At 32.6% G+C, this 18,495-nt stretch overlaps 2 protein-coding genes across 2 annotated transcripts; one reads left to right on the top strand and one right to left on the bottom strand.

The window, feature by feature from the left end:
- Window positions 1–354: 354 nt before the first annotated feature.
- On the top strand, window positions 355–10,891 carry LOC133033127 (uncharacterized). Its single transcript, XM_061107736.1, has 2 exons — window positions 355–522; window positions 10,368–10,891. The coding sequence occupies exon 2, from the start codon at window positions 10,454–10,456 to the stop codon at window positions 10,889–10,891; it is 438 nt and encodes a 145-aa protein (XP_060963719.1). The 5' UTR covers window positions 355–522; window positions 10,368–10,453.
- A 4,123-nt stretch (window positions 10,892–15,014) lies between these two features.
- On the bottom strand, window positions 15,015–17,547 carry LOC115702427 (uncharacterized). The gene is made up of 2 exons (XM_061107858.1): window positions 17,306–17,547; window positions 15,015–17,215 (listed from the first exon to the last, which is right to left on the bottom strand). The coding sequence occupies exon 2, from the start codon at window positions 17,174–17,176 to the stop codon at window positions 15,161–15,163; it is 2,016 nt and encodes a 671-aa protein (XP_060963841.1). The 5' UTR covers window positions 17,177–17,215; window positions 17,306–17,547; the 3' UTR covers window positions 15,015–15,160.
- Between the last annotated feature and the right edge of the window lie 948 nt (window positions 17,548–18,495).

Here is an 18,495-nt window from a genome sequence, read left to right as displayed (position 1 = left end):
ACGTTGATTGGTGCAGATGGTGAGTGGAGAACGAGCTCTATCAATCGTTGGTTTGTCCCTAGTGTTGCTAGTTCTCTGAATCTTATTAAGCGGCTGCCTAGCTCTAGGGAAGATCTGTTGGTTTGGAAAGATGCCACTAATGGATTGTTTACTCCGAGTGTTGCTTATAAGTCGATTATCAAGCATCGTTGGGGTGATCCGGACTTGTTTTGGAACCGAATTTGGAAGCTCAAGATCACGGAGAGGCTGAAATTGTTTCTCTGGAAACTTTGCAAAGATATCCTCCCCTTTGGGAGCCGTCTACGGAGGATCTTTGGTAATAATAGTAGCTACGTTATCTGTGGTGCATCGGAAGATTCGGCTCTACACCTCTTCTGGAACTGCCCTCTTGCTAAGGCGGTGTGGTTTGCTAGCCGTTGGTCCATTAGAAGTGGGAACCTTCACTTTGACTCCCCGAGAAAGATGGTTGAATGGATTTTATCTCCTGATTTCATGAGTGGTGCGGATGTAGGAGATATAGATGTTGGAAATTATTTTACCAGGATCTAGATTTACTAACAAGTATGTTGGATTAACAACCTAATATGAATTCTAAAACAATGAAAATAAACACATATAAAGTTAGAAAACCTTACAGTGGGTGCAGCGGAATATTATGACTCCTTCCGTTCAGATCTCTAGCCCTTGATTCCTTTCTGTAGCAGAGCATCACCAAGATCTGAACCTGGATCTTCTTTTCTCCTTCTTTGATGCAGAAATTCCATAGTCTTCCATCTTGATGTGTGTGGGCACTACTCATCTCACAAGGATTTCGAAATTTCTCTCTTTTTCTCTCTCAATTTCGTGGCTGATAGCATGCAAGAGAAGAGACACAAAGGTTGCTTTATATAGGGAGAAGGGAGAGCACAACTTTCCAAATAAACAGTTTCCTTAATTACTGTGTAATCAATCAACTGCCTTATTTAGTGTGATTCACCACTTTCCTATTTTTGCTAGGCTTTGATTAGCAATTACATGGCAATTAAAAAATAAAAATAATAATTGGGAAACACAAAGGGATGTTCAGCCATAGAGGGAAATGGGCCTCACTTGGATTTTGCAGTTTCCTCAATTTTATTTCAATTTCTCCAAAAATGCCATTTTTCCAATTCTAATCATTTAAATGCCAAAACTAATTATTTAATAACTAAAATAGATTATTAAATAATATTGTCATTTAAAATAATTATTAATTAGACATACAAAGTCTCTTAATTAATAATTAAACCTAGAAACCCTTTTATTTACGATTTCATCCTTAAACTGTGAGAATTCATAAAGTAGACATAGTCTAACTTTTAGAATTATAATTGATTAATTAAAATCAATTAACTGAGTCTTACAAGCAATATGGCCTCAACTAGTATGGGGACCATGGGTCTATATAACCGAGCTTCCAATAAGTCGAACCGAATTTACCAACTAAATTCCCTAACTTATTAATTCCTCATTGAATCCACACTTGGAACTTGGAATTGCACTCTCAGTCATATAGAAACGCTCTATATGTGCCACGATATAGACACGTCATTTGTTATCCATTGTTATAACCCTAATGTGATCAATGATCTTCTATATAGATGATTTACACTGTACAGGGATTAAATTACCGTAACACCCTACAATGTATTTTATCCTTAAAACACTTAACCCTGTATAAATGATATTTCACCTAAGTGAAATGAGATCTCCACCATTTATCTTCGTTTGGTTAAGCTCGAAGGAAATCATCCTTTACTTCTATTTTCCAAATAAAAGCTATAGATTCTATATTTATGTTAGCGCTCCCCCACTCAATTGTATTACCGTGTTCCCAAAATGTACGTATTACCCTGATACAAAACTGGGCTTAACTAACAAATCAAAGAACACGAGTAACACTCTTGAAATTGAGCCTAACCATATCAGGATTTCGATCATGTGATCTAGGATCAACAAGTGATATTGAATTGAATAGATATTTACGGTAAGTTTCAAAATCTAATTCAAAGTTCAATATCGGTCCATTCCAATGCATACTCCATGCATCCGATACTGGTAAACTTTGCCAATGTCCTGGAAAGGACATAACACTTTTCCAAGGTGTAAGAATACCTATCGCTGATTATACCATGTCAGTCTAAATCCAGTGTTCTGACAAATCAGGGAATCAACTTTTGAACATATAATAAAGATTATATTCCACTGTGCTGACAACACTATAATCTTTAACCAACTCATATGTTCTGGACTTAAAAAAAATTCATACATTATATACACATATAATCATGAAATAAATCATGTGAACCATGCAACATAAAATGTTATTTCTGATCTTTATTAATAAGTAAATCTGATTATATGAAATGAGTTTTATTTAGGGCATAAAACCCAACAAACTCCCACTTGCACTAATATAAAACAAAAAGTGCATTTCAAATAATCATTAACACCTTGATATACCAATCAAGTGTAATAGTAGTAAACTCCTCGTAATGGGATCTGACAGGTTGAATTAAACACAACCTCTTCTCCACCATTACTCTTCCTTAATCACAAAATCCTTGATAATGTGAAATTCCTCTCTATATGTCTACTCTTTTGGGATACTGGATTCTATACTTTTGGGCAACTACTCTTTTGTTATACAGGAAGTAACCCTAGTAGTTAAGGCAAGTTGGAACACTGCCACAAATGTATAGAACTTTCCTTAGACTGAAAAAGTATCTTTCCTGCAACTTTTAACATTCAGTCTCTTTCTGGTAGACCAAGAGATTTCAGATAGGTTTTTACACTTCTCCAAAATCACTACTCCACCCCCAAAGTAATCACCATCTCATCAGCAGACTTTCTAGCACAAAGGCAAGTCTTGAAATCTGATGTGGTGTAGTCTAAGAGTTTCAAAACCACCCTTATTGACTAACATATAGTTCCTCTTCTTAATCTTAAAAATTTACTTGATTGTCTTCCAATGTTACTCCCCTAGATTAATCTGATACTTACTCATTACTCCCACTCAACAGCAAGTGTCTGGTCTAAGGCATACAAAAGCATATCTGAGACCTCTCACTGTTGATTTAAGAATTCTTTCATGGCTTTATCTTCTCTGGAATAGTTGAGACTTTTCCTTAGATAAATAAAATCTATGTCTAAGAAGTTGTGACGCTTCTATAGATTGCCATTGGAAAGAAAATGCTTCAGCATCTTACTAAAGTAAGTTGCTTGCATTAAAGTAAGTAATTACCAGGTATACCACAAGCCATAGGTTTAGATAAACTTAAACCTATAATACTAGGAACAGGAAGTTTTGTTAAGTCCATTGAATAGACTTATTAACGAAAATTTCCTTTCATGTCCTTGTAACAGAAAACTTTAGGTTACTCCATGTGAATGGATCAAACCATAGTTCTCTTGGCTTTCTTCTTAGTTTCTTATCTTGACAATCCATTACTTGTTTAAACTCACAATGGATTTTAATCACTAGTGTCTTCCAAGTTATAAGAAGGTGAGTTCCTAGAAACTCTCCCACTACAACAAGGTACCGTGAACTATGTCAAAGAAAACTAAATGGTATAGACCTCTTCAGTTGTGTTAAGACAGCAGAGGCAGTGGGATCATCTTGTAAAATAAGATGATAGAACACTTTTGGAATCAAGAAAAAAAAATATCTCCTTTATTTGCTACTTTATTTTCAGACTTAGTCATTTTCTTAGAAAAATAGTATTTGTTTAAACAAACACTTTCTTATCTAATGACTACGGGATGCTCCACCCCGAATCACTTAGAATAGCTGACAAACATGCAAACCATGGTTAGCAATTCTAGCTTTTCTTAAGATTTCGATTAGGTCATCCATGAATCTAGTAATGATTTACATTAAGTATACAACCATTACATCATCCTGAAATTATATTACCATAGAAGGATTTAGGCAATGACTAGTAACTAATTATCAATATGCAACTCGAAAATTCTGGGGAGGTAAGTTTGGATATAATTCAAAATCAAATTAATGATCTTTGAACTGCATATCTACTAACTTTTTCTCCACCCCTATCAGTTCGCAAGATCTTTAACCACTTACCATTGCTAGAAATTCATGAAATTTTTCAAACATTTCAAATTTCTTTTGCATAAGGTAAAATCTAGAGTGATCGTTTTAAGAATACAACGAAAACTCATATCCACCCCTGATTGTACATCCATCTGCGAATGAGATGAAATTACTTTCAGTGGATATAGGCATATTAACTCTTTGCAGAGAATGATCTTGTCAAAACCACTATGAACAAGATACAAATGCTTTAGATTATAAAATATGTGGTTGTATCTTTTGATGACTTAAGTTTAGTTACATCAAAGAGTTCTTAGAATAGTGCAAGTGGATTCTGGTCACAGAATACTAAACTCATACAGTTTGAATCCATTGAAAGAAAATGGTTATTAAACACTTGTGAAAGTGTAACTGTATAATTAGTAATTCTTTCTTGGACCACCACTACTAATCTAACTCTATGATTTGCCTATACAAGTAGGAGATATCTAAGATTGAGGATTTATATCATTTAGGGATAGAATTCCGGGAATATAATCATATGCGTCATCTAATTTCTTAAGAGAAAATAAGACTTTATATGATTTATAGACCATTCATCCAATGATATGTCATTAAGCTAATTCGAAATGAATAAGCTAAGAGGAATTAGGATAATTTCGTTTTAAATAAGAATCCAACGATGCTCCGATTAGCGAGAGTCAAAGTAATCTTATTTATACAATCTTCTTGTTTCATATTGTAAAACACTAGTCTGAGGTGTCATCAATTGATGAACAGCTAGATGTTGCATATACAATATTTATCTTTCGAGATCTAACACTATTATGTTAGTCTAATGGTGAAAATCCATTAGGGATTTATCTCATTAGAAAAACAAATCAAGTTAGACCAACAATGAAGATTCGAAATTAAACTACAATTTAATAACAGAAAATAACATGGTTCAATACAAATTCATACACAATTCAGAAATTATGAAGCACATAGCAAGTAGGAATGACAAGTGAAAATACTAAAACATACAATCCTAAATAATTTCCAAGGTTTTCAACAAACTGATATCAGTGTCCCGTTTAGGCGAGAGTCAAAGCTACCATTCATTGAATAGAGTTGTCAGCTCATCTAAAATGATCAACATTCTAGCAACCTTTTATTCGATCAAGATGTGAATCCGCGTTGTCCCGTTTAGGCGAGAGTCAAGGCTATTCTATCTTATGAGCTTCCACCATTGTTTCATATTCTTGCAAGTCTTATACAGTCGCCACCATTAGGGTGATCATAAACTATATAAAAAAACTTACAAGATTACTTATCTTTCGAGATTAAACGGTGCTAACTTGCTAATGAACGTTCCTTCATTAGGGAGGATTACTCACTAAAACAATAGCTATGTAAAACCAACAATGGAGATCGAATTTCCTTATAATAATAAAGCTCATTATTTAATGAAGGGTTGTATTTTCTTCTAATATTTATTTTAATCAATTTATTTTAAATATATATTTATTTAATTAAAATTTCCAATTTAGAATGAAAAATTCCAAATATAAATTTTAATTTAATATTTATAAACTATACTTAGATGGATAAATAACGTGAATTATTTCCATCTTAGTAATAATTTCCATATATATTTAAAAAATTATTCAATTTAAGTTGTTTCAAAATTAATTTGAATTAATTTACAACTCAAATTTAATTTTCTATAAATATATATTGCATTTTCGAAAATGCTTTCAAATAAAATAAAATAAATCCTGGAAAATTACTCTAATTTTATGTTGGCCCAAAATTAATAAAAATTAATTTTCAACAAAAAATATAATTTTCCTATTTAATTAAATATCTAAGAAAAATTTCAAATATTTAAGTATCATGATTAAAAATCAACTTAAATATTAATTTTCTATTTAATTAAATACACTAGAAAAATACTTCAATCAAAACAGATAATATCTATCTAGACTTTCATAGACTAATTAATCCAATTTCTAATTATAATATATTTTAGATCATTTATTTTAATTAATCATTAAATGAAAAAATCAATGATTTAAGTTGGTCCAAAATTAAATAAATAATTTTCAACTTTAATCTATTTTTCAAATAAAATTCGAAATTTCTACATTAAAGAAATGTAATTTCGAAAATTGGGAAATGATTAATAAAATAAAATAAAATATATTCTAAAAATTATTCAAACTTAAGTTATTCTGAAATAAGATTCCAAACTTAAAATAATTTTCAACTTTAATTAAATAACATGAAAATAACAATATTTAAGTATCATGATGAAAATCAACTTAAATATGGAAATTTTCAATTTAATTAAATGTATTAAATTCAAGAATCAAATAATTAAGTAAAGAGGAAACTTAATTATTAATTCTAGTTTAATACTTGGAAAATATTCTAAACTTAGATTGTACCAAAATTAATTAGGAAACAATTAATTTCACAATCAATGATATTTTCCTATTTAATATTAGAAATAATAACTAGTACTAGAAATAACTGTCTAGAATATATCATTAACTAAGTGTTTTTCTAAAATTAACTTTAAAATATTACAATGAAAAATAAATTTCATATATTTTAAAAGTTAATTATGTTGCTAATTCAATTTTAATTAGGTTAGACTAATATAATTAAGCTAATACAATTATTTAAATAAGGCAAATGGGCCTTCACAATTGGGGTAGTTCATGTGAGGGGGAGCTGGGTTCAGTATGTCGTACCCACTTCTATGGCCCCCAACTCTCACACAAGGCCCAAAAGAGAGGAATTTAACCTTAAAATAAACAATTGTTATTCATTGAATAAGCCCAAATCTAATTGGGCCTAAATAAATTTCCTTATGTCAAAATTTATTTTAGCAACCTAGTCCATTTACTTAGTAAAAACTTAAATGGGCTCCCTATATGTATCTAAGCCCAAAAGCAAACATATAGGCTCACACAGGTCAAATGATTTGGATGGACCCTATCATGTTACTAGGTTTACAAAGATGAAAGAAGTACAAAATTTACCTGTTACAAATTATTTATAAGATCTATCGTCAATTGGACTATGATTAAAATCAGATCAATGGATCATGATCTGTCAACAAGTTAATCATAGCAATTTAGATCAGATAAATAATAGGTTTGTTAAAAAAGTTTTAAATAAACAATATAAATAAACAAACATTGTCCATGTAACAGATGTGAATCAAGATATTAATATAATTAAATTATTATTCTTAAACTAACCAAATAAAGGAAACTAATTTTAAAATATCTAGGTTTATTTGAATCAAATTAAATATCTAATAAGATCAATGATTTGAAAGGAAAGAATCTTCAATATCACTTTCAGATCTTATAATTTAATAAAATAAACCAACTTTAAAATAGATTTGGTTAGATAATTATTATTTTAGGAATAAAATAATAAATGAATAATAATTACCATAATTATATGTCAAAATATCTCAAATTAAGCAATATTCAAATCTCTACAAAAATATCTATGTTATTTAAATATTTAAGATATGATTTATAAATTTCTAATAAGGAAAAAATGATATATATAGAAAAAATATCATTTTTAAACTTATAATTTATAAATAATTAAATATTTAACAAAATAACAAATTTTTGAATTTGAAAACATTATGGTAAGTATATCTATAAAAATATCTATGTTAATTTCAAATTTATTAATTATTTAATTTAACATATAAGATAATTTTAATATAATATTTTAAATAAAAGGACAAAGTTATCTTTTAATTTAAAATATCTTAAATATCAAAATATCTAATTTTATAATTAAATAATAAATAAATATTAAAGAACTTAACAAATTTTTAAATCTGACCATAATAGGAAATATTTAAAAATTAGAAACAATCCAAAATAGAAATATTTAAAATTGGAAAAATTCCAAATTGAAAATATTTAAAATTGGAAACATTTCAATTTAGAAATATTTAAAATTGGAAAAATAAATTTTGGGAAACAAGCCCATGAAAAAATTGGATTTTTGGGAAAAAAACCTCAAAAATTCGCAATTTGTGGGGAACTAACAGGATAGGCTGCATGCAGCAACCATGATTTCCAATCTTCCAAAATTCATATCTTTCTCAATTTTTATCGGAATCGAATTCCGTAAAAACGAAAATTGCTCAATTTTTCACAAGGAATCCAAATAAAATATTTTCAAAAATTGAAAAAATATATTTCATGGAGAAATTTCGTACAACACATACATTCATCACATAAGCACATAAACCAACATGAAACCATCCAAATCAACACAGAAACATGCTAACATCGTTTTAATTCATATTACATGAAAGTAAATCATTACCATGGCTCTGGTGCCAGTTGTTGGAAATTATTTTACCAGGATCTAGATTTACTAACAAGTATGTTGGATTAACAACCTAATATGAATTCTAAAACAATGAAAATAAACACATATAAAGTTAGAAAACCTTACAGTGGGTGCAGCAGAATATTATGACTCCTTCCGTTCAGATCTCTAGCCCTTGATTCCTTTCTGTAGCAGAGCATCACCAAGATCTGAACCTGGATCTTCTTTTCTCCTTCTTTGATGCAGAAATTCCATAGTCTTCCATACTATGATTGAGATACCACTTGATGTGTGTGGGCACTACTCATCTCACAAGGATTTCGAAATTTCTCTCTTTTTCTCTCTCAATTTTGTGGCTGATAGCATGCAAGAGAAGAGACACAAAGGTTGCTTTATATAGGGAGAAGGGAGAGCACAACTTTCTAAATAAAACAGTTTCCTTAATTACTGTGTAATCAATCAACTGCCTTATTTAGTGTGATTCACCACTTTCCTATTTTTGCTAGGCTTTGATTAGCAATTACATGTCAATTAAAAAATAAAAATAATAATTGGGAAACACAAAGGGATGTTCGGCCATAGAGGGAAATGGGCCTCACTTGGATTTTGCAGTTTCCTCAATTTTATTTCAATTTCTCCAAAAATGCCATTTTTCCAATTCTAATCATTTAAATGCCAAAACTAATTATTTAATAACTAAAATAGATTATTAAATAATATTGTCATTTAAAATAATTATTAATTAGACATACAAAGTCTCTTAATTAATAATTAAACCTAGAAACCCTTTTATTTACGATTTCATCCTTAAACTGTGAGAATTCATAAAGTAGACATAGTCTAACTTTTAGAATTATAATTGATTAATTAAAATCAATTAACTGAGTCTTACAAGCAGTATGGCCTCAACTAGTATGGGGACCATGGGTCTATATAACCGAGCTTCCAATAAGTCGAACCGAATTTACCAAGTAAATTCCCTAACTTATTAATTCCTCATTGAATCCACACTTAGAACTTGGAATTGCACTCTCAGTCATATAGAAACGCTCTATATGTTCCACGATATAGACACGTCATTTGTTATCCATTGTTATAACCCTAATGTGATCAATGATCCTCTATATAGATGATTTACACTGTACAGGGATTAAATTACCGTAACACCCTACAATGTATTTTATCCTTAAAACACTTAACCCTGTATAAATGATATTTCACCTAAGTGAAATGAGATCTCCACCATTTATCTTCGTTTGGTTAAGCTCGAAGGAAATCATCCTTTACTTCTATTTGCCAAATAAAAGATATAGATTCCATATTTATGTTAGCGCTCCCCCACTCAATTGTATTACCGTGTTCCCAAAATGTACGTATTACCCTGATACAAAACTGGGCTTAACTAACAAATCAAAGAACACGAGTAACACTCTTGAAATTGAGCCTAACCATATCAGGATTTCGATCATGTGATCTAGGATCAACAAGTGATATTGAATTGAATAGATATTTACGGTAAGTTTCAAAATCTAATTCAAAGTTCAATATCGGTCCATTCCAATGCATACTCCATGCATCCGATACTGGTAAACTTTGCCAATGTCCTGGAAAGGACATAACACTTTTCCAAGGTGTAAGAATACCTATCGCTGATTATACCATGTCAGTCTAAATCCAGTGTTCTGACAAATCAAGGAATCAACTTTTGAACATATAATAAAGATTATATTCCACTGTGCTGACAACACTATAATCTTTAACCAACTCATATGTTCTGGACTTAAAAAAAATTCATACATTATATACACATATAATCATGAAATAAATCATGTGAACCATGCAACATAAAATGTTATTTCTGATCTTTATTAATAAGTAAATCTGATTATATGAAATGAGTTTTATTTAGGGCATAAAACCCAACATATAGAAGAGTTCATTAGATTTGGTATTTGCTTGTTTGATGAGCTGTGGACTGCTAGGAATCGAGCTTTTCATGATCGTATAAATTCGTCTTTGATGGGCGTGTTGGCTAGAGTTCAAAGGGCTGCTGCTTGTCTTGTGTCTGTTTGGGACTCTCGGCCTAATTCGGAGGCGGCTCAGCATGTTTTTGAGGAGCTTTATGTGGGCAAAACGGTTCTTTTTGTGGATGCAGCGTTCAAAGACTTGAGAGCAGCGGCTGGGATTGTTGTGTCGGAGTCGGAGGGTAGTTTCTTGGAGGCCATGACTGTGACATTTGAGGCAACTCAGCCGCTGGAAGCTGAGGCGTGGGTAGTGTTTCATGCGATCAAGTGGTGCCAAAGTCGTGGTTGGAGGCGGGTGAAGATAGTCTCAGACTGTCTTCTGCTTGTGCAAGGTTTACGCTCGCGAAGGGCGCCGGATAGGCGGCTTACTGGGGTGTTTTGGAGCTTGCTGGAGATGCTGAATGACCTCCCTTGTAACGCCCTAAATAATTAGGCACGCTACTCAAAAATACTTATGAAACCCTAATCCCCTAATCGTGATTACTAATTAAAATAGCGCAGAATTTAGACTTTTATATTAAAAAGACTGAAAATAAACTTGTAATATATTTAACTTTTCAAAATAGTTGGGATCCCAAAAATATTTACAAACTTATTACAAGTTCTTTCTTACTGGCCGACCTAAGCGGCAAAACCGAATACAAAAGTCAACACTGTTAGACCCATAACCCACTTGGTCTGAAGTGGCGTGAACATGTACATTCTTCGTCCCGCTCCTGAAACTCATGGTTGATCAGTCACTGACTTACCCTTTCCTGCACAGTAGAGCACCCGTGAGCCAAGCCCAGCAAGACAGTATAAATCATAATAAATATAATATGCTCATTCACATATGTCTGTATAGCACAGACTTGATCATTATTTCATCATGCCCATTTATGTCTACGTGGCGTAGACCTATGTGTTGCGCTCACACATCTAATTAAATCTACATGACGTAGACCCACGTGTTACTCTCACACGTCTAAAAACATTTAGGCCTTAGAAGTGGTTCATCTCGGTTATGTGTACCGAGTCCAACCTGATTATGCCTTGAGCGCATAATCCATAAATTTCATTTCAATTAACATGGCATGGCATTTATACACATATTTCACTAGGGTAATAACCCTAGGCTAACAAACTGTTCCTATTAGGGTAATAACCCTAATCCCGGTTACCATAACTCACATATATCATATTCAACATAAGCGCCACTGCGCATACTCTACGTACAAACTACTGTCTTACCTGTTTTCCAGCTATAGAAGGAGATTCCAAATCCCCGGGTGCTCCTGATCAGGTGCCGGTAATCCTAGTCACACAAATCTGGGATAATTCATACTTAGGGTTAACCCCTGACTTTTAACTCAATAAAATTCAAGCATGGCATTTACAATACAAATAATCACATAGAGCTCGAAAAGAGCTTTCCAACAGTATAAAGAATGTCCCAAACGGAGTCCCGAGTCAAAAGTTATGGCCAAAACAAAATTGGGAAAAATATGGCTCTCTGCTGGGTTTTATGGCCGCGGCGACCATAAATCTGGCCGCGGCCACTGGGTTCGAAAAACTCAGAAAACCAGATTTTAAGATCTAAACATGCCCACTTTTCCATATAATCGAACTTCAACCAAAACAGGGAGTAAAACACAATTTCATGCTTAAATTCATCACAGAATATGCATCCCAAAAATAAGATCAACAACCCTCAAGTCAAGCTCAACACTTGAGCAAAATTCAACCTAGAATTCAAGTCCATAACCATGAACATCAAAACCCCAAAACACAAACTCAAGAACAACACTAAAATCAGAGCTGCAAACTCAACCAATAACTCATAAATTCTGACCTAAACTCACATTCCATGCTCAATAAACATATATCACAACTAAATTATGCTTTACACACTCTATTCACCAAAATCAACATCAAAATCAAGAACATGCAATTCACAACATCACAACCATTTTCATGCTCTTCTAACAACAAAAATCAGCAAACTTTAATTAGAAATAAAGCTGAGAAAACTACCTTAAACTCAACCCAAAAGCAAGCTCAAAATTCCACAATTGCAAAGCTTTGATTCCACACCAACTTCAAGCAATTCTCCAAACAAATTTTAAAAAATCAAGAGGGTTTGGAAGAGAGAAAGAGGGTCGGATGAGAGAGAGAATAACACCAGAAAATTCATTTTATTTTCCTTAAAATCATTCTTTTATTAAACATAAATTAAGGGTCTAAAAGACCATTTTGCCCCTAGGGCCAAATAACATTCACTTAGGCATGCAAGGGCAAAAAAATAACATTTACACACCAATTCAAACCCAATTAAATTTTAGATTTCTCATTATCAAATAAAATGCCAATTAATTCAATCTAATTTTCATTTCGGGCCTGAACCCGGTTCGGCCCGAAATACCCGATTGTGACTATACCGCGCCAACCTGTCAGAATACACCTGAAAAGACAACACATGCATACTATATAATAATATAGTTCTATTAAGCACGTAATTAAATTAATTTCATCAATTTACCCTTCTCGGGTCATAATTACCAAAATGCCCCTAGCTCACCAACGGGGTCTTAACATGTTAAATTTCATATAATTTCACATATATTGAACTATATAATAATATAATTCCTCAATTAACTCATAATTATCTAATTAGGGTTTTTGCTAATCCTTTTCTAAATTCCGGGTATTACATCCCTGAAGTGGAGGTAGTGTGGCTGCCTCGTTCCCAAGTTCAGGCTGCCCATTTGCTTGCTAAATGGGCATTTGATCTTAATTTTTCTGGTTTTTTAATTGCTGAGGAGTTGGTCCATCTTGTGACCAATTGAACCTTTTTGTTCTGCTTTGGTGTTTAATTGAGTTATTTCTCCAGCGAAAAAAAAAAAAAACTATGATAAATGGATGGCATTTTAAATTTACTAACAATTGAGTAGTTTATAGAGTTTTACCACTAAAATTTGAACTTAGGTGGCATTTGGTTGGAGGTAATGAAATGGAATAGAATGGAAAGAAAACAATTTTTATTCCATTCCTTTGTTTGGTTGCATTTTAAAGTATTGGAATAGCATTCCAATGGAATACTCTTTCCACTATTTTGGTGGAATGGCTATTCTATTTTAAAAAGAAATGAATGACCATTCCAATGTAACAAGAAAAAAAATTTAATGATTTTTTTATTAATTTTTTGTATGCATTTTAAATTTTATTCCATTCCATTCCTATTCCTATTCTCATTCTCATTCCTATTCTTATATTTTCATTCCTCCCAACCAAACGCCTCCAGAGAATTAATGGCGTTTGGTTGGAGGTAATGAAATTGAATGGAATGGAAAGGAAATAATTTTCATTCCATTCTTTTGTTTGGTTGCATTTTAAAGTATTGGAATGGCATTCCAATGGAATGCTCTTTCCACCATTTTGGTGGAATGGCTATTCCATTTTAAAAAGGAAGGAATGACCATTCCAATGTAACAAGAAAAAAAATTTAATTATTTTTTTATCAATTTTTTTTATGCATTTTAAATTTTATTCCATTCCATTCCTATTCCAATTCCCATTCCCATTCCTATTCCTATATTTTCATTCCTCCCAACCAAACGCCTCCTAAGTGTAAATAAAATAATAATTCAAAGGATTTAACGGCTAAAAACTCACAAAACTAATGATTTATTTTTGTTGTAGTTTGTATTTTAATAATGATAGAATTTAATCTAGAGTGTATTAATTTGTGACAGAAAGTACTAGCTAGGGATATAATTGAGAATATTATGTTTTATATGTTACTTTTCTTCTACTAATAAATAAGATGTGTAATATAAGAAAATTTGTTAAAAATATTAAATTTACATTAAATTTATCGTAGCAAAATAATCATAATAGTTACTTTGGTTGCATACTTATAATTTGTAGTTGGTCATACCACTAAACATGATTATTTGATAATAAAAATTTTCAGGAAAATTATTTTCGTAATTAAAAAAAATAATTTTACAAAAATTGAATATCAAAATATGAAAACATAAACATATCATTTTTTTTGAAAAAAATAAAAAGAAAAGAATTAAAATCGAGCATATATAAAATATAATGAAATTGATCAAAATACATCCATCCATTAATTCGTAGAGCTCCGATCTACAAACTTAGATCTACGAAAAAGAACTTAGAACACAAATGTTAAACTAAATTAAATAAAATGTTAAGGTGAGGTTTGAATGTGAATAAATGGAGCTTCCTATTTAAATTAAATAACAAACTCTCTCATCGTAAGGTTTATTTTTTTTATTATTTTTTGAAAGTTAACGTGAAAGTTAAAAATGATCGTTTGACGGAATAGAAAAATAAAATGTTAAATTAAGAATTACATTTAGCCACTTTATAAAAAAAAACATATTAAAATTTTAAATTTAATAAGCTTTTATGACTAAATTATAATTAAACAAAATACAACCACGCGAAACACAATTTGTTTAACATAAAAGATAAATGATATATGTATAGTGAGTGTAAATTTAAATTGTATTTTTTTTAAAAAAAAATAACACTAACCACATCTAATATAACATTTATAAATAGGTAGACTAATTATGTACTTTCTTTCTTATATTAAAGAGTTTAGAAATTAAATCACAAAAGAAGGAAAAGTAAAACTAGTTGAAATTAACAAAAAAAAAATCTTGTACAAACTGTTGTTGAGTTATAATGATCAATGGAAACCTCTTGAACCTCTAGACTGATAAAGTTCCAATCTACTTTTGGCTTCAGGTAACAGAGCTTCCATGACAGGCTCCTCAACCAAATGACCCTGCTTCGTAGACCATTCAAGAACTATAAGCACTTCTTCTTGAGCAAGAACCTCACTATCAGGAACATGTAAAGCAATGAAACACAAAAGAATCAAGGCTGGTATTTGAATCATTTGTTCTCCAAAATAAACCAACTGTATCAAATGCTTAGTCCCTCCTCCATCTATTATTGCCTTGCAGTGATTAACATGAAGAAAGTTTTCTGTACAGGCAAACTTATTCAGAGCAATCACAGCCTCCATAGTAGTGTCCGGATCTCTTTCATCTAGTAACTTAACTAAAGGTCCAATTATTCTGGTCTCTGTGGCCCTGAAAGTCCTAGCTAAGTTACCAATGGCTTTGATACAAGGAGTGAGGAGTTCTGAATCGGCCTTTTCAATGATTTTAAGAAGTTGTTCCACCACTGCTTTTGCAGCAGGCGAAGTGGGCTTAAAAGCAGAGCGTCTTAGATCAGAGTTTTGCTCTGCTACGGCTGTGATTTCCATCAATGCTTTAGCTGAATACAATTGAACATCCTCTTGTCCCTTTTCGAGTAGTACCGCAAAGCATAAAAGGGCTCTAGACTCTGTTATGCTGCGGCAAACGACAACATTTCCCTTTGAGAGTTTCCACAGTGCTCTGGCTGCCATTGCTTTCATCTCAGCCTTGGTTGCAGGGTCTTCGAATTCCCTCCCCTTGATACTAGCCCCTGCTAATGAGACTGGTGTGTGGTGGTGGTGTTGCTTAGCGTTGCCCGAACCTTGACTCCCTTTTCCTTGGTGTGAGTGACTATTATGAGGAGGCATCTGTGGTTGATGTTGTTGCTGCTGCTTTGGTTGATTTGGAGTACTAATAGCATTATTTCTCATGGCCATAGTGTTGGTGACTACATTGTGCATCTGGCTTGGAGTTTGATTCCCCATCGGGTGCGACACATGACTAGCTTCGTCTTCAGTCTCTTTCTTGTTGGTGTTAGTGTTAGGGTTGGAGTTGGGTTCTTGATTATTGTTATTACTTGCCATTACCACCGAATGTATGGACATCTGTTGTTTAGTGGCAATGGCGTACTTACTATGCTCTTGAATGGTCTCGAAAGCCAGATGGCTAACAAGAAGCCGAATTGCATTGTTTTGAGCAAAATGGTCTTGACATTTGGGATGATTCCCTGCCAATTCTGAGACTGCCCAAGCAACTAGTACCTGAACCTTCATGTGACCTTCTTTGAGGATTTTCGCAAACACATTACAAACTCCAGCGTTCACAATGTGTTCAACGCTTTCCGGGTCACGACCCAGACGCCCAATTGCCGTGGCAGCATTCTCCTGACCTTCCATTCGGCCTTCTTTTGCCAATTTCAGAAGTGGCGCCACCCCACCTTCCTCAATAATAAGCTTACCGTACCGTTCATTGTCTTTAGCCAACGACGCCAACGAAGCAGCAGCATCCGATCGTTCTTCCAATGACCCCGTGTAAAGAATTGCTATCTGTTCCCATATTAGGCATAGGATTGGCTCATTGGCTGCAATTGGGGGTAAGCCGAGGTACTCGTCGTCTCGATCGCAGGCAGAGGCAGAAACCCGAAGGAGCCAAGAGACATCCCCGATTGAATTCTCGAGCTGGGTGGACGTTTTTCTGAAGGCCGCAGTGGGAATTATGGTGAAGACACGCTTCATTATGCCATTGGCTCGACACTTTATGACAAGGGTGAGTGCCTTGTCGAGTACTTGCTCTGTATCATCAATAATGCGGCGAGTGGGGCGCTCGTAGAGGTCGTTGCTGGCTCTCGCTGCCTGGCGTAGGAGAGCAGCCAACTTCTCTGTTTTGGACTTAAGCTCGAAGCAGTCCTGTTTGAATGATTGGGCATCTTCTGCAGCCTTGGTCACTTGGTCCGCTAATTGTATTGGCCTAGCCAAAATCTCCTTAACGATGGCCGCCATGGCCTACCTTCATAACTATATAATAACCAGAGTGTTTCCCTGAGGAGAACTCATATCATTTCATTGCAATTATAAAGGACGTGCAATGCATGCATGTTCAATGTAAAACAAATTGTAAAATATAATTACCTTTTAGCGTTAGCCGTTTCTTTATGGCTAGACGTAGACGATTATATTTGTCAATAATGGAGATGTTCTTTCCATTAAAGACACAGACCAGTCTTTGGAAAGTGGAGATGAAGGTGAAGGTGGCCGTAGCGTTGATGGGTGGCGCCGCCAGTTGATGGAGACGGATCAGTATTTTGGGAATGGTAAAATGACTTTTTCTCCAATTTTCTTGTGAATGAAATCACCATTTATTAATAGCAAGTAAATTGGATGGTTCAAATTTTCTTTGGTTTTTCTTTTTTCTTATTATTATATTATATTCCAATGGAAATATTAAATTTAATTCATCAAGGCTTGTTGTCTTGCCATTTGCAATGAAGATTTGCTTTGGCCTTTCTTAATTAGAGAACACAGAACGTGAATCACCTCATAAATCGGGTACATAAATAAAACTGATTGCATCTATTATTACTATATATAAACGAGACGTTTGATGCCCTCTAAACATTTTCATCTTCTTCTTTATTTTTATTATTATATGTAGAAACGTTTATTTTTCTTTTTACACCATATTACATTTTTTTTTTAATAATACACCATATTACATTTGTTAGTTTTATTCTTCATAAATACACATTTTTTAATTACTATATTAATATTTAAAAATCATCTACCGACTAAAAAAAATGCTTTTAAGGTTAACTATATTTATACTCAAAAAAAAAAAAAAAAAACCGTTAACTATATTTATGTCTTATAAATAATAAGTCTCTTCCTCTCCAACTCAATTTAATTTAAAGCCTTTGTTTTCAGCTCCATCAATTGTATTTTCACACTAGATTTTTTTTATAAGGGACACTAAATAGTAAATTCCTTCTAAAAAATTAAGAAATGAACACGTATTCCTCCTTCAGACCATCATTTTTTTAGATGTACACCCCTAGTATATTGCATTATTGGAGCACTTCATCATGTTAAGAATACTAGAATAGAGTTAGAATTCATGATTGAAATTAAAGTTTTTATGGGAAGATGTTAACTAACTAACTGTTTTGACAGTTGGTTAGTTACAGTTCTGTTATTTCTTTTGCTTTGTTTGTTATTTTTCTGGTTGTATTGTTTTGGTTCTGTTGTAATGTTTGGTGTGTATAAACACCTTTAGTTCATTAATAAAGATTTGAGCTTCTTTCATTTTTCTCTCTGCAAGAACA

Source organism: Cannabis sativa, unplaced genomic scaffold (assembly GCF_029168945.1).
Source record: "Cannabis sativa cultivar Pink pepper isolate KNU-18-1 unplaced genomic scaffold, ASM2916894v1 Contig3, whole genome shotgun sequence".
Taxonomy (NCBI): domain Eukaryota; kingdom Viridiplantae; phylum Streptophyta; class Magnoliopsida; order Rosales; family Cannabaceae; genus Cannabis; species Cannabis sativa.
Note: the sequence above shows the minus strand (reverse complement) of the source record. Positions and strands in the feature narration are given on the sequence as shown.